The sequence below is a fragment of the Athene cunicularia genome (genome assembly GCF_003259725.1).
Source record: "Athene cunicularia isolate RWA chromosome 1 unlocalized genomic scaffold, athCun1 chr1_part1, whole genome shotgun sequence".
In the NCBI taxonomy this organism is placed as follows: Eukaryota; Metazoa; Chordata; class Aves; order Strigiformes; family Strigidae; genus Athene; species Athene cunicularia.
This window is the reverse complement of record NW_020799091.1, coordinates 69513762-69539001: the sequence shown is the minus strand read 5'-3', so window position 1 is coordinate 69539001 and position 25240 is coordinate 69513762. Positions and strand designations below refer to the sequence as shown.

Below are 25240 nucleotides of genomic sequence, written 5' to 3'. Positions count from 1 at the left end.
TGAGTCACAGCAGCACTTAATAGTAGCAAGAACTGTAATTTTCTGTAGATCTGAATACAGTTCTTCCTACTGGTGTCTTACACCTTCACTTCTATTTTGTGATCTATATATAAACACATGTATACACATGCATCCTCATGTACACACACAGACACACACACACTAAAGCTGACTGTACTATGCCTACTCTTGTCCAAGCACTGCTTTACTTCTATTATGTGGATAGAGCTATTTTTAACATCTAAGCTCTAAGTGCTATTGAAAATGCTTCAACATCTAAACTTAGAGAGCTGTAAATCAATCATCATGAATAGATCTCCCTATTACACATGTGTTATACTTGAAGTGTGAAGATTCACTTGTGAAGTACTGGAGTGAGTCATTGAGACATTGAATTTTTATTTAAAAAGCTGTTGATTTGTTACGCTGTTGTCATTGTCTAGATCCGTGCTATTAGAGAATACAGTTAAGATTTCATACCCTATTCTTAAATTTTTACTCCTGTAAATAGCTTCCTTGTTAAAGTGGTTCAGGAGTATGGAAAAACAACTGCTTGATCCGTAGTTTTCCTGGAAGTATGCTGGATGGAATTAGATTGAGTTCAACACCTCAGCTTTCATAAGGCAAGCCACATGTGCCTGTCCAAGGGCATCCTCCATTTCCTGGCCTCTCCCTCTGAGGCAGAACTGAGTGGTTCTCCTGCCCTGACTGTGTTTGTCGAGCAGTTTTGCTTACCCAGGACATGTGGCTGTATCTCTGGGTTTGGGTGTCTAGGTTTGATACAGAGTCAGAAAACAAGGATCTAAACCAGCAGTGCTATTTTAATATCAGTTAACAAAAGTATTTTTTAAAAAAGCTGTTGGTTCTTGAGCCATTCTTTAGCCTTTCCTGTTTATTTCTTTTACATTATTGTCTCCCTGTTTTATGTTTTATTGTGTGAATATGATTTTTCCTCAGCCCAAAACAAAGTGTGGCTGAATTGCAGAGCTAATTAAGTGTGGTCAGTCACATCATTCTGAATAAGAAAATGTTTCAATGAGAGTGCTTTGTATTTTTTTTTTCTTGTAACTTACATTGTAGGTTATGGATTGTGCTCTATATAACTGTACTGGTAAAATAAGCAGTAGTAGACAATGTTTCCAGATACTTTGTTGTCTTCACTGCTGGATTGTTTGAATGGTAGCTTTAGTTTTCATCTACTAGCATTCTCCTAAAGTGTTCCCAGTGGGAGGTTAGTATGGGCAAAGCTAAAGAATGTTTTTAGAGCAGAGTTGCTGTCTTCTGGAGATTGAGTTTTTAAACACTGTAGACATGGGCTGTTTTCTCCCATGTGGCCTCAGTACCATCAAATGAGTCCAAGATTGTTTATGTACTAGTATAGATGTAGCTAGAGAAACTCATGATGCGTATGTAAATTACTGATACACATTGAGGAAGGTGTTTGGATATTGCTATGTAAGATCATATAAGCCTATTTAGCTTACTGTTTCACTTAGCCATCGCTATATAGAGGATAACTAACACCTAATTTATGTCCATTTCCAAGATAAGTACTCATTCATAGCCTTTCTTGGAGACACCACATAATCATGTCAGTGGCTAGTAAAATTATGGTATTCTGACTGGACGAGTTTGTCAGGGTGTTTCTTCTTTTGTATTAGTTGCTCTATTAATGAATGCTTTGCTAAGAAAGGGCTATTTGAGATGGGAGGGAGGCAGAAATGTATCAATTAACAGTATCCTTTATAGTGTTTTATTTTTTCTTGCAGTGTATCCCTATATCGGGGAAATTGCCGACCTCTCCGGTTCGAGCCACCAATGCTGGATTTCCATGAACAGTAAGTTAAAAAGTCTTTTGATCTGTTTAGTTAGACAAATAGAAAAAACCATCTCGAGCATTTAAAACTAATGGAGAAGGTTGTATACGTAATTTGCACTGACAGATTGTCTGTAAGTGTAGTTGACTTCCTTGTTTTAGAGAGTTGGTGTACTTGGTCTTAAACATCATGTAGCAACCTATCAGCTGCCATGGTTCTGGTAGCGTAGGTATTTGTACTTATGTTTTAGGTACTTGTACAGCTGCTCTGCAGAGTGGAAACAGTTTTAAGTCTAGAACTTAATGTATGAGATTACCTTTCTGCTTGTACATAACCCATATCAGAGAGCATCTACTCTAGCGTGGTCATTTTACTATTGCTTTGGTGGCAAAAAGACTTTGTCTAGTGGATCTGCAGTTACTAGAACAGTATTGTAGAGTTGGGAAAATACAGCCTTTGGGAACCTAGCCCTTTCATGTTCCACCTTGCACCTGGTGGTTGTTGTGATTCTTGGTGGCTGAATGTAATAGTTTACAGCAAATTTATCCGTGAATTCTCTAAAAGATAAAAGAGAAGGGGGATGAGGAAGGAGATTTAACAATTTCAACAGCATACCTGTTTGTAATTAGTTCCTCTGAGAACTACTTCAGTCTTAACTTTTCTTACTAGTAACTGGTTACTATGTATAGGTAGATATAATTATTCTTGTTAACAGTCAAAATCAGTTCTGGAGTTGGCATACATGAATGCATGAATGCAGTGCCTGTGTGTGATTGATAATTTGACTCAGTGTAAACTGCAGTGAGGATATTTCAAACATTTTGTGAAGGGTTCAGCTGGGAAGAAAGAAACCAGCCCTGATGTGCCTTAGTGTAGTATTGCTTCCCCCATCCTCAGCCAGCACTGTTGCTTCATGAAATGCTGATATATTTACAGATAAATCACAGTATTAATAAAAATATAGTACCCCTTGTCAGTAGGAAAGACTGTTGTACAGTGTGGTGACTACAGAGATAGGAAAGGAAGCTGCTGTGTATTGACAAGGTGTATACTTCTGTGTTTCTGTGAGAGAGGCTGTAACTGTATATTGTTAGCACCGAGTAGTTTTCCAGAAATAACCTTTATACAAAAAACCAAATGTAATGCCACTAAACAGCAAAGCTATATGAAAAAGCCTCATTTCACAGAATTTATTTTGCTCAGTCTAACGAAATTGTAACTTCTGAGTAAAGACATAATAAATCACTCTGACCCCTCTTCCTTATTCCTTCAAAACTTCAGAATGTCTAGCTTTTGATGTTGTGTGGTTTAGTTTTGGTTTTTTGTGATGTCTGTAACTGGTCCTAGGTAAGAGGGTTTTGAGCTTCTAAATTGAGTAGAAAAATACCTAGTGATAAGCCCTGCTCTACTACATCTCTGCTATAACAAAATTAGGTTATAGTTAACAAATTATACTGTTGTGCACAGTACAAACTCAAACTTGCAGAGCAGTGTGCTCTTTATTAGAGTTACTGTAAACTTACCTATTGATTTGGTTTTAAGTGATTTTTCTCTTACAATTTTAAGTTTTCAGTTCATAGTAATTACAGAATTTGACATTTAAAATGTATTTTTATACCCCTTTTTCTAATATGAATAAAGTGTTATGCTGATATGATCTGAAATATCTTGCTTTTGAAGGGCATATATAGTTTGCATGCTTATCTGATGAAAGCTATGTGTGCTGCTTTGTTTTGTGGATTTCCAAAAATGCCTTTTTTTCTTGCTAAAAATATATTCCAGACAATATCATAAATACTTTAAGCTGTTCTTGATTATATTTTGGCTTTTTATGTAAGCTGTTCTTGTCAGAGCTGAAAGCACTGAAGTAGTGGTGTAGATCTAGTACACTGTTAAAGTAGTGCAAATCTCTTTCTTAGGAAGGGCTCTGTACAATATATGTAGAATTGCACTGGGGATCTCTGCTTTCTATCAGTTAAAATAGGAAACCTGTGTGTTAGATCTTGGCTCAGTATGTGTTATATTTATTGTTTTCTAATGGTATATGATAATTTATTTGTTGTAGTTTAGGTTAATCTCAGGCAGAAATCATCATCTGATTTAGTAAAACTTAAGCAAGATGTCAAAACCAGAAAAGGTTTAGATATGGAGGCCCAAAGTTCAGTTTAAATCTGTACTTACGCATTTAAATAAAAGTGAACCAACTCTGAGAAATGCTGAGTAACTCAACCTTATGGTGAGAACAAACTACAGGTACCAAGCACCTTGGAAGTCAAATAATGCAGATTTAAGCGTTTGGCTTTTTTGCCTTTTAAAATAGAAAGAGTTTTCACATTCAAATTCTGGGGTTTGTTTCTGTGTTAATAATGAAGGAAAGGCATAAAATGCATATTTGTTTTCTGAGTAAGTGTTGTACCTAAATGGTGTTTTGTTAATAGGTGGCATGTAGCATTTAGTAGAGCAAGCTTGGTCAAAGTTCATGTTTATGCTGAGCTATCAACATGTATCATTCGTAGACTAAAGAAAGTTGCAATATTTAATTTTAGTTGTAAGCTACCCATTCTTCTTGTGACATTTTTTTTCTGATAAGAGCTGTGGGTTTAATCAGATGTTTCAAAAACATGCCAACTTGAGCAGGGATAATACTTATTAAAAGTTATTTTATCTAGGGATCTCAGAAAATGAAAATCAGTATTAATCTTGATAAATAGGTTCTGTAGACACCATTCCTGTGTTCCACCTGGAGGTGAGGTTACAGTGTCCTTATATTTCTGTTTTATAACAGTTGGGAGGGGAGGGTGGGTGTAATTCTGTCTTAACATAAAATAAGCACTACCATATTCTACCACTTTGAAGACAGTCCAGGTAATCTCACGTTTATCAAAGGGACTGTATGTTGTATGTTAGGTTATGCAAATCTTCAGCTCACTTGAAGAGATCCCAAATGTTCTTTGTATGCATTAAGCCTCTGGGAATGCGGTGGAACTGAGGCATGTTCTCCCTATCACTGCTTCAGGTGACTGCTTGGACTAAGTGGAATATTCATTTGGTTATTTAATGTGAAAGCTTCCTGCTTGTGTTACTGAAGCAACACCAGTCTGAAACAAATTCTGCAGTGTGTTGGATATCAAAGATCTAGGGCTTTAAAGAAAGCAAGCAAAAAACCCTCTACCCCAAACCAACTCCATAACTAGCTGCCTTGATTCTTAGCTACTGGGAATTTTAATTTCCCTTGGAGTTTGTGAAATGTCAGAAGCTGTTGGCAGTAATTTGACATTTAGTCCAGATCTACCTCTGGTTTTGTTCCCACATCACATTAGACTGCAAAAGTAAATAATAGTTTCTTACACTCTTAGATTCATTCAAATAACAGTTGGTGACATTAAGACTCTACTACAGGTGTTTTGTATATGGGGTTTTGCCAGCTGTTTGGGAAAGGTATGATTTGTTGTATGGGATCTAAGTTAGATTCCTAACATATAATGGGGCATTTGCTCCATTTTAGTTTGTTACATGGACACTAACTTTTTGTCAGATGTAAGATAAAATAACTTTCTTGATTTGTTAAAAGCCAGTGAAATCTGGAAGCTAAGAGACCATTGGTCTGTAGGCTAGTACATACACAAAACCAAAACCTTTTTGTTTTCTTTTGCTTTTTTGAGTTTGAGACATATTTATGTTCTCAAACTTATGTGCTTCAGTTACTAACTGAAGTAACTAACTACTTATCTGCTTCAGTTGCTAGCTTCAGTTAAAGAAGCAATTTGCCTGTGACGCTCAACCAGTGATGCATACAGTTTTATGTGGAACAGGAAGAATGCTCAAGTCACTAATTCTTCAGTCTTGTACATCATGCAGGTAGACTTCCTTCACATAAAGAACAAGCGTTTCTTTCAAAATGGGGTACAAAAAGCATTCCCTCTCGGTCTCTAGAGGTAACCTTGTAAGACCAGCTTTGTTTCATGTCATTAAAATCAGCTGGATACATTACAAGTCAACACCCAAGTTCTTGTTGTTGGAGCTCATTCTCTTGGATCTTCTGACTGGAGAACCATCTGCATTGGTTCAGGAAGTTCCCAAGCTTCATATATTCGATACTATGAGAGTTTCTGACTTTGTATGCTTTCCACATTATTACACTTTTGCCTTCTAGGCATCTGCTATTCTCTCATGTCTGACACAGGATACTGACTTAACCCACATGAAACTTTTGATATGCTGTGTGACAAGTGGTCTTACAGTTGTCTTGGAGTTGCCAAAGATGCTAAAAGAGAAAAAATACTTAGGGGCAAACTTATCCGTTAAACTCAAATTCATGAGGAATTTACCTGGATTGAATCTTGAGTATATTTATCTGTATTCCCAGCATTCAGGATCTAAGTGGGAAGCTTTTTGTTGACTTCAGTTCTTTCTTCAGTCTCACTAGGAAGAATAGGAGATAGAAGAGGAATAATCTGCTGAATTTATACCCTTTGCTTTTAGGTAATAGATTTGCATCAGTTTTCATAAATCAAGTGAGCATTTTACAGAGGTGTCTAATCTATATGCAGTAAGAGGAAAATGTAATTACTCTTTTAAAAGGGTGTTTTCTCAATCCATATTTGCTTTACAGTGAATAGCTAGATATTTTTGCAAGTTAAGTTTAAGACAAGAACTAAAGGACTCATTTCCCCAACTTTTTGCAGGAGCTGGTTTCCTTTGTTAGAAGAATCTACCTCTTGAAACCTAGAGCAGCAGTGAATTCCATTACGAGGACATGCTTACAATACACTGCAAATACTAACTCAGACTTCAGAAAGGGTTGAGTTGCAGTAGTGAACATGGACTTCTTTATCCATCTGAACAGGCACTTCACCATTGTTAATTACCATCTCATCTAGGTTGTGTGGTTTTTTTATCAGTGTAGGTGGACCTAGCATTATGCAGGGACAGAAGATCAGGAGCAAAATCTTACATGCTTTTACAGTTCATGTTTGCCTGAAGGTGTTTTTCTGTACCAGCTTCTTGTGATGAAAAGTGCTTGCTGTGACTGCTCAAGGAAATTCTGTAAAATTTCGCACCAGGTAATGCTACAGTTGTGCAGACCATTGTGGCTTGATAATCTGCAGCATGGAGAGTATCCCGTGTGTGATTATTGCTTGGGATGTAGGATCATTAAGTGTCTGGTGCACAATGCTTTATCTGGATTTTACTATGTCTGATGGTAGAAAAAACAGGTGAGGTATGTCCTATTTCTGTAGATTTGGCTAACATCAAGCTTAAAGAATATAAAGAAAGCTATATCTGAGCAAAACATAATACTAGATTCATTTTAAAATTTAGAATGGCCAACAAAACAGTGAAATAAAATAGTCCTAGCAACAAAATTCCTTTTTAATGACTTCTGCCTTTATCACCTATAATTATACTGTGGTGGTTTAGTCTGGAATCTGAAGTTAGTGAACTGTGATGTTTATCATGGCTGCTTCCCTACTAGTTGTTTTTATAGGCTTTAGCCTCTCAAATATACTTATATTCCCTGCTTTTCAGAACTGGAAAAGCATGAAGGCCTTAAAAGACTGTTAATATTTGAAACATTTCCTGGGATAAGGAGTTTTACATCTAAACTACCTTTCTGATAGGAACGGTCTGGCACTTCAGTATTACTGGTTCATTCAACATAGTTCTCTTGGCTTTGTGGTGTTTCATACATCATGCTTCATAAGAAGTGTCAACTCTGATCTTGGGTTTCCAGTACACAGCTGGCTCTCTGTAGAGACCACAGGTGATATGCTAGTCATGTCCTTTGCTTACATATAATAGAGTGCTTAAAATCTACCTCCTCTTCTCTTGCTTCCTGCTGTTGTGGTTGGCGGGAGCTGTTTTGCTTGATTGTGTTTTCAGCTCTTAAGCTTCTGTTATGAAGACTGGTTGGAGTGCATTGTAATAGAGAGGAGGAGGATTGTTTCCCCTTCTTGGGGAGATACTGAACATGCTCTGGAGAAGAGAAGTATCCAGAAACTGCACTGTGACAAGCAGAAGAGTTGCAACAAGGTGCTGGGAACATGTCTTCCACTGAGGAGAATGAGAAATAGCTGTGAGAACTAGAGGACAGCTGATCAGTAGATACTGAAAGAGCTTTCTTCAGTGTTGGAGGAGCTGGACTATTTTCTTTCCCTTTTTTTTTTTTTGTGTTGGTAGAAAGAGAGTACTCGTTTAAGGCATGACCACTTTCTCTAAACAATGAATTCACTGAAATTGCTGACTGTTACAAAAGTTTACTTATGCCTTTCCTGGTTGCCAAGCAGAAAAACTACTCAATCCCATCTGTACTGATGTTGGTGAAGGAGTGTTTGAAGTAGTGGGTTCAGTATTCAGGGGGTGCTGGGTAGCTCCCTATCAGCAGACACTTCTTAGTTGTGCTTTTGTGGGTGATGTGGTTGTTTTGTTTTTTTGCTGGGGGGTGGGGTGGAGATGGGGAACTTTGGAGGGCTAGCTCTCACTCAAATTCCTGTGGTCTGATAAGCGTTTTCCTAGCAAATGGAGAACAGGTTTACTGTTTGATTCTGTTGATCAACAATGTAGCAGTTACAGCAGTTAATGCAAACATCACAGCTGATAAAGCATTTCCCTTTCTAATATTCCCATGTATATTGGCAACACATACAAATACTTTTATATTATAGCTTAACCTGGATGTTAGGTTTTGCACAGCTTTTAAAAGGTGAGGAGGGAAATGTTGTCTTCATTACTAGTTGAGTTAGAGAAGTCAAGATGAGATTTTTTTTTTGACAAGTAAAGAACGATCAAAAACAAGTGTTTGCTGATGGAGATGTGAAATTAGAACGAATCAGCAAGCAAAGCAAAGAGATTTACAGCAGTAGTGTGCAGATATCTACCATTAGTGATGATGCAGTTTATTGAAGGTTAATAATTGTGTATTTGAATTAATATCATGGTCTTTAGCATCTATCTGTTTAGCCCATGTTTCCTAAGTAGGAGGTTCTGTTACTGCAGTGAGTTTGCAAATTGCAGTATAGTTTGATTACTGTCACTAAATCTTCCATTCAATGCAGCCTTTAATTTACAGCAAACGTATGTTGCTCTATTGAGATGTGCCCTGCCCCCACCCAAGTTGAAAAACTGTGCAACTACAGTAGTGCTTATCAATTTATCCTGTTAAAGTTAACTGAGGATGGCAGAACAACTGCCTGTTATTGGTCATCACTTCAGGTACTACAGGTAGTAATTATCAATAGCTTTGTCAACGTTGCAATGTTTGGAGAAGGTGACATGGGAGTGCTACATGGAATATGTGTAGCCTGAAAATTGAGTTTAACTATTTTGAATTCCAAAATTTAATTTGTAGCAAATTGTAATCTACATGTTTTATTAGTGCTTTGGTGCGAATGCTTAACATGTATGTGTTAAAAAGCATGAAAAAAATTCTGAAGTGATACCAAAGTCTGAAAAATAATTGGTGAAACTGAAGCATTTATTTTCACATCTGTTGTTGTAAGCAAAAAGGAACAAACATAAAGCTTGTGTGGAATAAATAATTAGCATGTCTTGTTACTGAAGTGTGCTATTGTTTAACTGTTTGATTTGTGTGTTTTAAACATCTTAAATTACAGAATTTATCTCAAGCACTACTTCTTTTTTTTTTTCCTTAAGGTATGAATTCAAATACAATATACAAATAAAATAGTTGTGCTGCACATATGTGTACTTAATTCTGTAGAGCATATTATAAAATACAATACCAGAAAAATTCTGGGTTCTGGGTAAGAATACTTACAATCTATCAGGAAAAAAAAAAATTGTAGACTTTTTTCTAGGGTGTGTTCTGTTTATTTTAAGTTGTTGTGTGCAACCTTTCTTAAGATAATTAAAGGTTCTAACACAGGAATAGCAAGCTTTATCTCTTCTGATTCTGAAGTAAAAACCTGAAAACATAATTTCATTTTGGGTAGGTGTCATTTTAGAGGATGTTACAGTGTTAGGTAAGCTTCAGGAAAATTAATCAATAAAATAATGGAAAATATGTTAAAATAATGGAAAATATGTTAACTAAGTAATTCTTCAAGGCAGAATTTACATATGTTACTTGAAAAAACATCTAGTGCAAAGTTCTATTGTCAGTGTTCATTGCTGTTGTGTTTCTATCTGGTTTAATGGGACAAAGCCCGATGCTCAATTTTCCAGAATCCTAGTGCTTTAAAAATATTCTCTCTCTGTTTTGACAGGCCAGTTGGAATGCCAAAAATGGAAAAAGTTTACTTACATAACCCTAGCTCAGAAGAAACAATTACATTAGTATCAATATCTGCTACAACATCACATTTTCATGCATCATTTTTTCAAAACAGGGTAAGATATTCTGCTTCTCAATATGAGCTTTTCCTTCCCCTTCCCCATCCTGAATAGGAGCTTGATTTCCCTCCCTCCTTTAAATGAGCTACTTACTGCAATAATTACATACCTAGAAGTATTAAGATACTTCAGTTCTTGATCTCATCAGTTACTAAGCAAATTTTAACTGAGCACGGAAATACACACAAGCCCTACTATGAGAAAAGGAATTAAATATTGCATAGGAGTTCTGACTATGGAAGTGTATACTGTAACTGGGAGTTTAACAGCAGATCTCCCTTGTAGCTGAAGTGACTAAGTGTATGTTGCCTTAAACCACATGCAAGAAGCAGCTCTTCTTGATTTTTTTTTTTTTTTTTTTTTTTTTTTGCACTTATAACTACCACAATCATGTTACGGGAACTTGCAAGTTAAAAAGCATGGTGTCGGCAGGGTTAATTCTTAACCACATTGCTGTCAGGCATAGTCCTCTAGTTTCAGTTTTGTCTGCAGGGCCTGTGGCTTAGCAGGGCCATGTGAACACTAAAAACTTCTGAAAACCTGTCTATAAGCAACTTCTCTCACTTGAGGGAATCTTGTAGTAATTGCCTTTCTCCAATGTTCTGTAAACTGGCAGTCCAAAATATTTCTGTGATAAGCTGAGCTCTTAAGCTCAGAATTCAACATAAAAATTCAATGAAATATGATCCTGCAGTAGATAAGTTATGCATTTTTATTTTCTAAAACTTCTACTATTTTCTTTAGTTTTTTCCCGAATCTGACAGTATAGTTTCTAACTTCAGTTTTCCATAAAGAATACACAGAGATCTTCTGTAACATAAAAGCTCTTGTTCATCTGCAGGGTGGAACATCTTCATTAAACAGTTTTTGCTTATTCCTCTTCTTTTATTTTTTCCAGAAAATTCTTCCAGGAGGAAATACGTCCTTTGATGTAGTTTTCCTTGCAAGAGTAGTGGGAAATGTAGAGAACACTTTATTTATTAACACTTCTAATCATGGGGTATTTACTTATCAGGTAAGAAAATTGCCCTCTTTCAGAAAAAGTTCTGAAGTGTGAATAAACCAGAGCAGTATCTATTACGACGTGCTTAATCACCCAAGGCTATTTGCAGAATAGTGGTGGGTTTTTTTTATCAGCCCAGCTGAAGAAGTTTCCATCCCTGCTGCTTGTTGTAACACAGAGGTATACCACTGTAAATATCTAGGGCAGTACTGTAAGCCAGACTGATGAAATTATGTAGGATTTAACATCTTCCAAGTAACTTTTTTGTGTGTTATTTTAGTGGCTCATTGTAGTGATCTAGCTCATTCTTCAGCTCTGTGCTCATCCGATCCTGTGAGAAGACAATGTTATTCATTAAGCTGGCAAAAAATTACTTGCTTGAGATTCAGAAAGATAAACCAGACAGTTGAGAGAGTCTGAAAAGTGAGAGAAATCCTCTTGTTGAGAGAATATGACTCTTACCATGGCAGTGTTTTGAAAACAGCAACAAAAAAGCTTTCTATATGGACAGTCTGTTCCATAATGGTATGATTAAAGGATATTTCACATCTTTTCAACCTTTAGCTGACATCTAGTGTTTTAGAGTGTCAGGAAAAAAAGATGGTATTTTCACTTCCTGTATTCTAAATATGTCAGTGTACATAAGTAGTAGCTATGAGAAATACCCTTTAGCTGCAAATTAAACTAGTTTATTTCAGTGCTTTAGCATTATACTGGGTTTAAATGTTCAGACAGATGTATATTATAAGATTAATTGAAAATAATATTTGGTAGATTACTGAAATTAGTGTGCATATGTTAGGCTCTGCAATAATTACATACAGCTACTTAAGCTTGTTTTGCTTTTTCTGAACCAGGTGTTTGGCATTGGAGTACCGAACCCCTATCGACTGCGCCCATTTATTGGGGCACGAGTTCCTGTAAATAGCAGTTTTTCTCCTTTAATAAATATACATAACCCTCACAGTGAACCATTGCAGGTGAGCCACAGAGAAAACCATTAAATGCTTATTTACATTTCTGATATTGAACTGAAAATTTTACTTTGTTGTCACTTGAAATTCTGTTTCAACTTTAATGCTATTTGAGGCCAAGTCTTTCATGTTACATAAATGTTTCTCTGTTTAAATGCAAATCAGTTGTTCTAGAAATTGTAGATTATGCTCACAGATCTCTTAATTTGCTAAATTGAGGTATTACTGTGACATTTCCATTTTTAAAATGGTCATAACTACTGCAAAATATAGAATTAAACCACTGGTAATTAAGAAAAATACCAAAGCTAACAAACTAAAATGTATTTTGTGCTTTTAATCTAGGCCTGCTTCTTAGCTTCCTTCTGCTTGTTTTGCACAGCATAAGGTGTCTTTATGCTGTACCCTAGTATGTAACGTTGGCAAGCATTCTTATGTTAAGGCAGGATTGATGTCTGTACCTAACCAAACAAGTAAATGAATTGCTGATAAATGTGATCTGAGTCTGTTAAGTGATCCACAAACTGTGAAATGCTACAGAAAGCACATAAAGTGCAGCACTAGAAAATGCTATATCATCATTAAAAGTGAATTTATAAGATACTGCTGTGGTCAGATAGTTGCTAACACATGCCATTGCACTTTATATTATCTGATAACAGGATCCCTTTAAGTTGAGGGCTAACATTTTCCTTTTCCTCAGGTGGTAGAAATGTATTCCAGTGGAGGTGACCTCCATTTAGAGCTTCCAACAGGTCAGCAAGGAGGTACAAGAAAGCTGTGGGTGAGTAGTCATGTCTTGGCAGCATTCATTGTACTTGTTTGCAGAGGTTTTGTTTTAACATGATTTTAGGTTTGGGGGTGTTTTTAATCAACTTTGTTTCTTGTCATGTACTCATTAGAAATACCCTATAAAAATTGAAATGATAACATGGTCTGTTAATTGTATGGTAATAGCAATTGAAGGAAAGGTTTAATTGAAAGAATCCATCTGTATTGTGCTGTGCTTTTCTGAAATGGTAGGAATAAAATGATTCCCATTATAATGAACTACACTTATGTAAGCGTTCAGGACAATGTAGTCCTTCTGATGGCCTGTGAGCTGGATCTAACCCATGAGAAAAATATACAGAAATCTGTGGTGGGTTTTTTTTGTTTGAAACTGAGAAAGTCCTTCCTGCAAATCACTATGAATGCATACATGGGTTGAAAAAGCAGCTGAACAAAATTAGGGAAGAAGAATCTATTAATGACTACTAAATTAAACAGCAGTGTGTCTAGCTGCAGTAAATCCCTAGATCATGAGTCGAGAGTGTCTGGAAACTGTTCTGGAAAATATTCCTACATGCTTGCCCTGCAGTTACTCTTTACTCTTCATGTCTGCTGCTGCAGATGGAGTAGTGGTTTGGATGGACTCACCACCTGGCCCATTATATCTCTTTTGTGTTCTTCACTTAATGTAGTTTTGAAGTAACACATACTAATAATTTTATAATCACAGAATGGTTTGGATTGGAAGGGACTTTAAGGATCACGTAGTTCCACCCCCCCTGCCCTGGGCAGGGACACCTTCCACTAGACCAGGCTGCTCAAAGCCCCGTCCAACCTGGCCTGGAACACTGCCAGGGAGGGGGCAGCCACAGCTGCTCTGGGAAACCTGTGCCAGTGTCTCACCACCCTCACAGTAAAGAACCTTCCTTACATCTAATATAAATCTACCCCCTTTCAGTTTAAAACCATTACCCCTCACCCTATCACTACATGCCCTTGTAAAAAGTCCCTCTCCAGCTTTCCTGTGGTCCCCCTTTAGGTACTGGAAGGCCACTGTACAGCTCTCTTTGGGCCTTCTCTTCTCTAGGCTGAACAACCCCAACTCTCTCAGCCTGTCCTCACAGAGGGGATGCTTCAGCCCCCTGATCATCTTCATGGCTCTCCTCTGGACTTGCTCCACCTGGTCTATGTGCTGATTATGTTGGGGGCTCCAGAGCTGGATGCAGTACTCCAGGTGGTGTCTCATGAGAGTGGAGTAGAGGGGGAGAATCATTTCCCTTGACTTGCTAGTCACGCTTCTCTTGATTCAGCCCAGGATATGGTTGGTTTTCTGGGCTGCAAACACACATTACTGGGTCATACTGAGCTTCTCAATACAAAAGTTGCAAATGAGTATGAATACAGATGGCAAGCATTTTAAAAAATGCAGTGGAAAGAGTGAATGATGCTGAGGGTTAGATGTAAACATTTAAATGGATTAAAAAAAAATTAAGATCCTAATATTTTGACACTGTTTTAGTCAAATGGCATTGCCTCTTGTTGTCAAAATTGCTTAAGGGGATTGTTGGATTCTGTAGTTATTAGTAGATGTGTAACAAACATGTTAGAGCCACAAACAAAAGTATAGAAGACTTTAAAATGTCTAGTTTATTTCTAGTTCTGTTTCTTAAGCATGTAGCTTTTCAGCTTCTGTAGGCTGGGTTGCCAGGTTAAGCAATGATGATGTGCTTGTGAAAGCTTTCAGTGTGTTGCATGGACAGGCAGTGAAGTTAATACTAGTCAGCACTAATCCTCTTGGTTTTCATATCAACCACTGGTATTTTAAAAAAAAAAAAGACAACTAGAAGAAATTAAACCAGTTGAAGGAAACACTCAGATATGTCATTGTATTGGCTATGTCAGGAGCTGCGCTGCGGTTAAGAAAAGCTGCAAAGTAGAAGAAATTATCTGAAATGTAGTGATGGAACTTTGACATATGAATGTACATCATTGTCTAAAATTGTTCTGATGCCAGATGTTTGGATGATTGGATGAAGCGGTCTGCATATGCAGGAGTATTTTTGTAGTCACTGTTCAAAGTTACTTCAGGGATCTGACAAACCTTGGATACCTGGTTACATATGGAAGAGTCAAATCACATCCTTTGAAACATTAATGAACGGCTGCATTATGAAAGTTTCTTAGTTTAGGGACTCACCAAGTAGTAGCAGTTGAAACTAGTTACTTCGATATTCAACAGTTGTCAAACAATACATCTATAGTCATTGTGCCATGGAAAATACAGCTTGACCTTCAGAATGGATTGCTATGAGTTTGTAGTACAGAAAGCACAGAAAAAATGTAGAAGACAATCAGCACCTATATGTGTTATGTCCTGTCCAGTTTCCTTCATCAGAAACATGAAAGAATCTGTCAGCTGAAACAACATCAATCAATGCAAGGACTACTCATTAATACTTCCCATTTTCTGCCATATTTATTTGCATTTGAAGTAGAAAAAGCTCCAAATTTCAAATCAAGTATTTCATCTTCTACTTAAGAAATAATTAAAATACACTAAAAAAAAAAAAAAAAGGAAAATTCATTTGCCCAGCTGTTCTGTAATGTGATGGGGAAGAATATGCAGTGTTAGTATTTCAGCTATGGTTCTGAAGTAAGTCTTGTGCTGCAGCTGTGTCCAGCAAATACAGAAAGAGTTGTCTTTCCAGCCCTGAATGCAGATTGGAACTGATAGAATAACACATTTTGACTTTTTGCTCTAAGTTGCTTGCTGGCTAATAAACCTGCAGTTCCACAAGCTTTTGACTACTTGCAGTTCTGCATTGTTTCAATTTGTGTTTAGCACTGAAACGGTATGCTTTGTCTCTGCTTTGGAGAAAAACAATTAGAATACACCAAAACAATATTTGATTTTGCTGTACTCAGTAACGTTTTCATGAATAGTTTTGTTTATTGGTAGATTCCATCAATTTTGTCTACTGTCTTTTTACCACCATTTAAAGACATAAAACTTAGTCAAATGGGATATGAAAGTCCTCTTACATATACCTATTTTTAGTCAGTGTCATATTAGGTGATTACAACTATGCTTAGTAAATTTAATGGTAATTTTAATAATATGCAGCCTATCTCTGTTATTGCAGCATTTTCTCTTAATACAATTATACCTAATGCTTCTATTGTAATTTTCATGGTGTGGCAACTTCTTCTGTAATTACTGCACTCTCATAGATGTATTTTGATTATTTATCAGGAAATACCTCCCTATGAAACAAAAGGAGTGATGAGAGCCAGCTTTTCTTCAAGAGAAGCAGATAATCATACAGCCTTCATTAGAATAAAAACAAATGCCTCAGACAACACAGAATTTATCATTCTCCCTGTTGAAGTAGAGGTTACAACAGGTTTGTAGAAAAGTGGTTGTTTTTTTCTGTTTAAGTTTTCAGCTTAATAAACTTTTAGTGTAAGAAGAAAATGGTAACTTTTTTTTTTTTTAATAGCACCAGGAATCTATTCATCAACAGAAATGCTAGATTTTGGTACACTACGAACACAAGGTAAACTATACTTCAAGTCTCAAAGTATTCATAAGAAGCAGAGTGGGGAGGGGAAAGCCCAGTTATCTTTGTACTATTCAGGGTTGCTTGTGGAATGATGCTTTTTAAAATCCAGAGTTTCAAAAGCAGTGTAACAGTGTATTCCAACAGTGCACAAATGTGTTCACGTGCAAGTATACTTGAGTTGTTTGCACATCCAGTCTAGTAATGACATTAGTCTTAACACAGTTGTGCATGTCTTAGTCTGAAAACCGTTGTCAGTTTACTTAATTTGTGAACTTGTTTTGAAAGATTGCTTTACTTCTGCATAAGTTTTAATAATTTTCAGACACATGGAGTAGTGAAAGTGTGCAAACTTAGTCAAAAGAAAAATCTTTTGAGTAACAAATTTGAAGTGTCACACATTTGTGCCTAACATTTTACATTTTAAATTAATAATGTTTAGTAAAATTAAAAAAAAAATATATATGGCAGAAAGTAATAAAACTGAAGGTACCTTTTGCAACTGGAAATAGGATTCTTTACTGAGGAAAAACAGTATATATCTTTTTTCAACTAAAAAAAGGTAGCTTGTTAAGTACTTTTCCTTACAGCTTACTTAACATGTAAAGGTTTAAAGATAAGTAGTTTCTGCTGAATATTGGTGCATCTGGCAAAATATTCACTAGAGTATTTTTAGCCTGTTCAATTTCTTAATGTGTTAGAAATACAAGTGGTTAGCTAAAGCATGTAATACTTACTAATACACAAAAATGCAGTTAAGCGTGTCAGATTCTTGGGACTAGCTATTTGGACTGGCTGTACTGTCTAGTCTAGCTTTTTAACACTGAACAGCAGTGGATTTAAATGAGAAACCAGATAGTGCAGATGACTTTGTATAAGGTTCTTATGTTAAAATAGCCTAATAGCCAGGTGTGTTTTTTGTTCTTTAACAGATCTGCCAAAAATTTTAAATCTGCATTTATTAAATTCAGGAACAAAAGATGTGCCAATTACAGTAAGTTTTATTTCCTTTCAATTTGAAACTTTCTACTTGAATTTACGTTCTCCTATAAAAATTGATCATTCACAGATTTACCATATAGTATTCAGAATTAGAAGCTAGGTGATGTGTGACTGAAAATGTAACTTAATACTAAGACAAATAATCTATATACATGGTAAAATTCATTTGCTTGATAGCCTTTGTGAATGGCTGTTTCAGCATTTGTAGGCTGTGCCTGCAGTATCTGAGCCTCTGGAAGCTTTTATACTTGACAACAGTAACTTCTGTTCAGTGAACGAGAGATTAATGCAGAGTCTTGTGTTCTTTGTCCTCATCACACGCTCCATGAGAGTGTATAAAGTGGTTGCCCAACATAATCTTTTAAGATGAGCAAAGAGTAGCTTTCAAGAGCAGACTGTAAAATGACCCTTCTTTTCTTGAGGTTATCTTCTTTGTAGCTTGAAATAAGAAAAAAAGCCTGCAAATACTCTAGAGCTCTTTCCAGTGAGATCACTGCAGCTGCACATAAAGTGGAGCCAGCTTGAGCATTCTAGGTTTTGAATTTTCTACTTTCTATTTTTATTACAGAATTTTGGCCCCAGTCTGGTAGCTTGTCTTTGCTCATTCATACCTTTTTCCTGTGTAATTTTTCTCATTGCCCACTATTTTTGTCACTTCTTCCTTTTCCCCTTCCTGTCTTCCTTGTCTTACAGATTTAGTTGATAGCTAGCTATACCTTGTCCCAGCACACTTCAAAAAGTGTTGAAGTGTTGAAAAGAAACCAGAGGAGCCTGAAGAATGACTGAAGGATTGGCAAAGTTTTCTTACTGAGCTCTTGGAGAGCATTTCTGTGTTTTTAAAGCTTATAGCTTTAACCATAGGGAATAGTATTTCAGTAGTAGAGGCCTAACAAAAAGATACTGGAAACTGAGGCTAGGTTAAATTAAACTAGAAACAGGACACATTTTTAGTAACAAGGATTACTTTACACTGGGATAATAGTCCATTGCAATGCTTGCTAAGTTGTTGTTCACTAATAATTTTCAAGTCAAGAGAAACTCACGCTATAATGCAAACAGGATTCAGAAATCCTAATGCTTATTGTCTTAATGAGGACAGATGATCCTACAAGGTCTCTTATGACCTTGTAAGCTGTGAACCAGCTTCAGTGGAGGGTTTTTATTTTTTTTAAAAAAAAAAAGACCTATATATGATTTTTGCAATCAGAGGGTTGGTAAACTTATCAAATTATTTTTCTAGCTATGTCTATTGTCTTATATCATGTCCATCTTCTTAGATTTATCAGGTTTTTGGCATAGGGACAGTTTTTTGTGGTTTACGGTTGTTTTTTTTAATTATGTAATATATTTCCTGATGACAATGCAATTAAACATATATTCAGACTCTCAGTATCAGTTCTAGTATCTGATAACGTACCTAATTCATGCACCTTCATTAAAGAAAAACCTACTCATTTTTTTTAAGCTATGGTCTTTAGACCATAGACTATAAACCACAGACAGCAGTATAATGGAAGGCTATCATTTGATAATCTTTACACATGTCATGACATAACTTTTCTAGATGAATTATTCTTTTAGAGTGTATCAAAGCAGTAAATATGGTGGTCTTAAAGCTTTTAGGACTCGTGCAGTAATAAAGTTACCACATAGGTCCAGTTATGATACGTTTTTCAGTGTGTCACATAGGGCACATCAAGTCAATTGTTCTTCTCATTAAGGCACAGCTTTGTTGTGAAGTTTGTAACCTTTGTAGCAGTTGAAGCACCGTGTGAATTTCTGCTGCTGTGTCAGTCAAGGAATTTCAAAGTGGTAAGCAAGAGTAAAGAATTTTTGGAAGGAACCTGGTGAATAGCTTGCTTCTAAGAAGGCTTGAGAAATGGATTTCTGACCGTTTAGAGCTAGGGTTTAAAAGCAGTGAGACAGAGCTCTGTAACAAATTTCATCTTAATGTCAGAAGAAAAGGCCAAGGCTATATTTAGCATATATTTAAGCTGGGTGCTGGAGGAACTACATATCTTCAGGTCATCTGTGTATGAAAGACGGCCAGTACTGTTGCCAGAGTTGTAGTAGTTCTGCCTTTAAGTACTTAGTCACGCTGTGGTCCAACAAATTGGTTGAGGACATAAGAGGAAGTCACTTCACTTTCTTTTTTGAGTTCTAAAACTCTACAAAAACTTCCTTGATTACATTTTGTAGGGTTTTGCCTATTATTAGGGAGAATCACATTTGTTTCATGACTGGATAAACTGTTGTCATGTTACAGCAATCTAGTAAAATTGCTGTCAAAAATTAGTACGTTTAGATTGTCAAACACTTTATTTAATCCCTTCTCTAAAATGAAAAATTTGTGTTTCCTTAAAACAGTTTAAGCCCATTTGATTGCTAAAAGCAAAAGCACACTTTAAAATTTTAGCTCCTTATCATGCTTGGTGCTTAAAGAACCAGGAAATTCAGGAGAGCCATATACTGAAGCTGAGTTCTATCAGTTTAAGAATAAAAGTGTGTGAGAAAGTATTTACTTGCTTCTGTCAGTTACCTAGAGTAGTGTGTGGTGGTTTGTTTTTTTTTTTTCCCCTCTTACCAACCTGCAAGTAGTTTACTTCTGTGTTATGTTTTCAGTCTGCACATTTGAGTGCACACACCTCAAAGTTATCAAGGGAAAGTTACATTAAAGGATTAAAATCTAGTAGTAGTTTATTCCATGGCTGTTCCGGATGGTGCTCAATGATGAAAGTGAAGTTTGGTTACTTAGGTGTGTCCCTGTTTAAACAGAAGGCCAAGTGACAAAGTAATTGTGTCTGTAAAAGCAAATAAACAGTACAGAGGTGGTTCTGACAGTAATGGAACCAGCCTTAGTCTGCTGCCTGTAGCCGCAGGGCTTTTTCCTTTTGCAGCAGGGTAGCTGTCTCTTTACGATCTGTAAGCAAACTATCGGTAACCTGCTCAGTCTTTAGAACAATGTGCTAGGGGGACAAGACAAAACTATGTTCGGGAGCCTGCTAACAGGTAAACGGTATGGAGGAACATGTGCCAGTGTTTCAACCCATACTCTTCTCTTTAGTTTATTGGAATAGGTGTAGTCTGAGAGTCCTTAAACATTCAAAGTCTTTCCTGAAAACTGTTGTAATAGCACTAAGCTTTCTACCCCCTCTAGAACACTTAAGGTCTTCATTTTCTGCTCTTATGCTAAATATTGAATGTATCTTCATGCAGCAGGGTCAGAAATCTTGACTGGAACACTTCATGGGAGAGCCATGTGTTACTGAAGCATGTCTATTTTAAGTTGTTCTTCCCCACAGAAGTTGCTCTTAGGAGATTTTCTGATAAAATTGGTGGTACTAGATCCTTGATGGAACTTGTTTTGCCGGTATTCTCATGGCCTGTCCACATTTAATGATTCTTAAAGCACATCTCAGGATGAGTTTTGCTTGGGCTTTGTTTGAAATAAGTTAAAATTTGAGGAAGGTGAAGTTGGAAGAGGACTTAAGGATGTTTGGTTTTCCTTTAGTTGTCTTAATTCTGCATTTCCTTTTATATCATGTAATCAAGCAACAAATGAGAAATACGTATGATGTCATAAAGAAAATTTCAACAAAACAGTGTAAACACCTTCTTTAAATAAATTCATTAGCTGTAGGCATTTTAATACTAGTAAAATCTAGGTTTGTCACACATCTAGGTTTAAGAGATGCACCTCTGAAAGCTGCCATTTTTCTGGCAACATGCTGTCCTTTTGAATATTTGCAATTTGGTTTACCAAATGAAATCAGCACAATTTCAACCAGTCTTTTGCATAGAAAGACCTACTAGAAATGTGAACCATGCAAAGGTTGTGAACTTGATTACAGCTTTGGTTTTGTCTGCTTTAAGAGGTATTTTTTTTAGAAGACCCCTCAGGATAGTTTTGTAGTATGAATTTCATGAGAAGAAAAGTGTGACAATTATGAATTTACTCATGAAGAGAAATAGCAAATATCTGCACCATGGGTATGCAGGTGGTTGACAAAGGTCAGTTGCTATAAATCCAAAACACAAACTTCTAGTTGAGTTAACAGGATTTATTCCTTAGGTGCAGGAGCAGTGCTGCTTGTTTCCTCTAAGGATTCCATGGTCTGCAGAACTTAGTTATGTATGCACTTTTTAATGGCTTTAATTTACAATCAAGGACAGCTTAGCTTGGAAGAACTGTAGTTGGTTTGTACCACTAGCTGTCTGTCTTGCTCCTCTCTGTCCAAGAAAGGCTCAGCTGCTTATGAAGCAGGTGCTAAACCTCTGCAGCCTAGCATAAGGTAAACCAGCACTCATTTCAGTTTCCTTAATACAGCATCCTGTAATTTGCAATAGCTTAACAGCTGCTACATGAGCAGCTGAGCTATTCTTACAGCAGGAGAAGACAGCTGGCAAGGAGGAATCATGGCAGCCATCCTAATTTTAAGCAAAATGAGAATAAGAGCATTTAAATGCTCCATGCCCAGTTTCTCTTCATGAAATCTAGAACAAAGAGTTTGCTAGCAATCTTTATAGAGTCTTCAGATACTGACATGGAATCCATAATGCAACTGCATAGCAATAAGTATCTCTACAAATCAGCTCTGGCTAATAACTGACACAATTGCTGTTCCAATAATGTCCAATTTATCTTTTCTATTTAGTTTAAAACTGTAATCATTAGATACAAAAGGTGATCTTGTAAAATACTGGTATAGAATGGGTGTCATCTCAGACTTAAAAAACTGTTCTCTATACATTTTCTTTTTTTTCCTGTGGCAGCTCTGCAGGCTTAGCATGGGAATAGAGACAAGGTAGATGTCTGTATCATCACCAGCAATTACATGTCAGTTAACAGCATTGTTAACAACTGCACCAGAAACAACTAGTCTAGCTATTGGAACCCTGCAGCATTAAGAATAAGAACAATCTTAATTTAAATAAAGCTTGTTTTCTATTTTATTAATATGTTTCTGCCCATACTGTCAGTTCATCCAGCATTCCAAAGGAGGACTTTCCATTGCCCACTTTCCTGCATACTGACTAATTTGCAGGACCTGAAAAAAATTCTGAAGCGTCTTAGAATGCTGCTTTGTTATGGGAAAGACAGACCTGTAAGAACTTGGCCAAAACTAGTTGCAGTTGTATCACTTTGAAGGATACATGAAGGCTGCACAGTGTGTTAACAATGATAAATTTACAGGTGCTTCATGTTTTGATTGTTTGCAGAGTGTTAGACCTACACCACAGAACGAAGCTATAACAGTACATTTCAAGCCAGTTACGTTAAAAGCCTCTGAAAGTAAATATACCAAAGTTGCAAGTATTAGCTTTGATGGTAAGTACTGCTTCTCTCTTCTTAGAACTTGTCAAGTGCTTCTTAAAATTTGCTGAAACTTCATGAATTATTTTCACTCTCTTAATAAAATGTTATTTGTCATTTTGAGAAGGAAATGGAATTTTCCTACCTGGAAAAGGCTTATAGTTCTTCTAACTTCAGATATTTCTGAAAGGATTGTCTCTTCGTAATCAGCAAGTAATAGACTGGTAAATACTGGTGAGAAGAGAAGGAATTCTTAATTCTTCCATTAAACATAAGCAGTATTCTTATGTTAAAACACTGATTATTTAAAACGTATTGTTACTCTAAAGAAGCATTTGCTTTTGAGAAATCCTAACAAACCAGGATGTGTTCCTTGCAGTAACATATATTAGAGGAGAGTATATCTCTTGGATTGCTCTTCGATCTTGCCAAAGTTTAAAAAAGAATCCAAAATCTTATTTGTAAAAAAATTACATTTTATGTTGGAATGTCCATGGAAATAGGGCTCAGTCATGCTCTTGCTGTGAAAGCTGGCTTATTTTGTTACTTTGAATCTGTATTAAAGAAAAAGGGAGGTGAAGGTAGAAAAACCTTTTATTGGTACCAGCCATTCCTACAAAGGTATGTTATGTATGCTGATACTGACTTTCATTTATATCTTTATGAAAGAAATGACAGGTCATTTTCCTCCTGCGTTGTGTGACTGTAAATACTATGCTGATGTTTAGTAGAAAGCACCTTGATTTTTATAGAGATTTTAATCAGCTGTCAGAATGCTGTTAACCTACTCAAGGTGTTTCTGCTTTAAGATAGTAATTGGTGCTGTAAGTCTTTCTGCCTCAGTTGCTTAAAAGTGGAAGTTTATAGATGCAATGGTTTTCATTTCATAATTTTACAAGTTGCATGGATAGAGAAGAGGATTGATTTTTATTATTGTTATTTATTGATTAGCATGTCAGATATTAAATAGATTCTGATTTGTAAGATGAGTGAAGTATGTTTTAGCCTATAAATACATCCTGAAATAGCTGAACTTTGTCAGCCTGAGGTGGTAATATGTTCAGATTTTGAAGCTGGAGGGAATTGTTATATGAGGACCTCCCAACTAACATACAGTTGATCTTGGAAGGAGTGGTAGTTGGGGGGAAAACTAACCAGTCAAGCTGCTCAATGTATTTAAAGGATTGACTTGGTGCAACCAGCCCTAAATATTTAATTCACCTGTCTTGATGCATGCAAGGACTGGTAGTTTGTCCTAACTAGTATTTGAATTTCTTGACTTTTCTGATGATATTGCTACCAGGCTACTGTTGCTTGTTCTGTGATCTTGGAGCAGACATGTAAGCCTTGTTCTTGGTGCTTGTGTAGTTTGGGTTCTTACATGGATTCTGATTCTATTTCTGTAAAGTCTAGCATGTCTTTGATTTCTTCATTATTAAAATGTTGCTGCATTCCTGGCCCAAAGTCCTGCTCAACTGGTAGTTCTAATTGAGGAGTCCAGCCATCTCAAGTTTCTGTTCTGTTAGTGGAGGGATAGGTATATTCTACACTCTTGAGTGGGGAATTCAGCTCACCTGGGATCTGAATTGTCCTCTGGACATGTCCAAGTTAATTTATTTGACAGGAACAACCAGGCTTCCCTATCATAGTTAAGCTTACTAACTCCAGGCAGGTCAGCTAACTTGTGTTAAGGAGGAGGAATTCAGAACTCAGATATCTTACTTCCTAGACTTATTTCATGTCAGTTGCTTATTGAAATTTCCTTAAGATCCATTTTTCTCTTCTGTGATACTTCATTTCTGGACTAGATCTGTGTTTTTATTCTTCCACTCTTCCTAGTCTAATCTAATGGATAATTTTTTTGTCTGCTTTAACAAACTTCTTACATTCTTGTGTGTACAGCATCAAAAGCAAAAAAAGCATCACAGTCTTCTGGGAAAATAACTGTTAAAGCAAAAGAGAAGAGCTACTCCAAACTTGAAATACCATATCAAGCAGAAGTGTTGGATGGGTAAGCTTACAGTAATTGAACATAGTTTAAAAACTAAATGCTGTAAAATAGGCTGATGTAGCAGGGAATTTAGCCTTTTTAGAGGGAGAAGGGATATAAGGAGGTAATACCCGGGTTTTCTGAATCTGGAGGTCATTTAGAACTAATTACTTTCTGATTTTTTTCTGTTTTTACACTAGAAGATGAGGGAGTCTTAGTAATACATATGCTAGTTTCAAGGCTTGGGTTCAGAGTGACCTTAGTGAGTTTCTTCTCAGAGCAGTTGAAGGCTACAGATGAGGCATTTTATAAATGCAGTATTGGAAATTTTTCTAGTTTTGTATTTGCAGTTCTATCACTATGTGAAGTAAGGGTAGAGAAAATATTTTTAGTTTCCAGCAAAATTTTGTTATTTAATTACTAAGTGTGGCTAAGCTGACTTTAAAGTTATTGCAGA

The 25240-nt window shown here is 36.3% G+C and overlaps 1 protein-coding gene across 1 annotated transcript in view; it reads left to right on the top strand.

The window, feature by feature from the left end:
* TMEM131 (transmembrane protein 131) overlaps nucleotides 1-25240 on the top strand; it is a 78842-nt gene that overhangs the window by 17779 nt on the left and 35823 nt on the right. Inside the window, exons 3-12 of the mRNA XM_026849838.1 lie at nucleotides 1770-1838; nucleotides 10043-10166; nucleotides 11068-11184; nucleotides 12030-12152; nucleotides 12850-12930; nucleotides 16171-16321; nucleotides 16418-16474; nucleotides 17410-17471; nucleotides 22700-22808; nucleotides 24696-24804. Coding sequence (XP_026705639.1) covers nucleotides 1770-1838; nucleotides 10043-10166; nucleotides 11068-11184; nucleotides 12030-12152; nucleotides 12850-12930; nucleotides 16171-16321; nucleotides 16418-16474; nucleotides 17410-17471; nucleotides 22700-22808; nucleotides 24696-24804 — 1002 coding nt within the window. The remainder of the gene's footprint in view (nucleotides 1-1769; nucleotides 1839-10042; nucleotides 10167-11067; nucleotides 11185-12029; nucleotides 12153-12849; nucleotides 12931-16170; nucleotides 16322-16417; nucleotides 16475-17409; nucleotides 17472-22699; nucleotides 22809-24695; nucleotides 24805-25240) is intronic.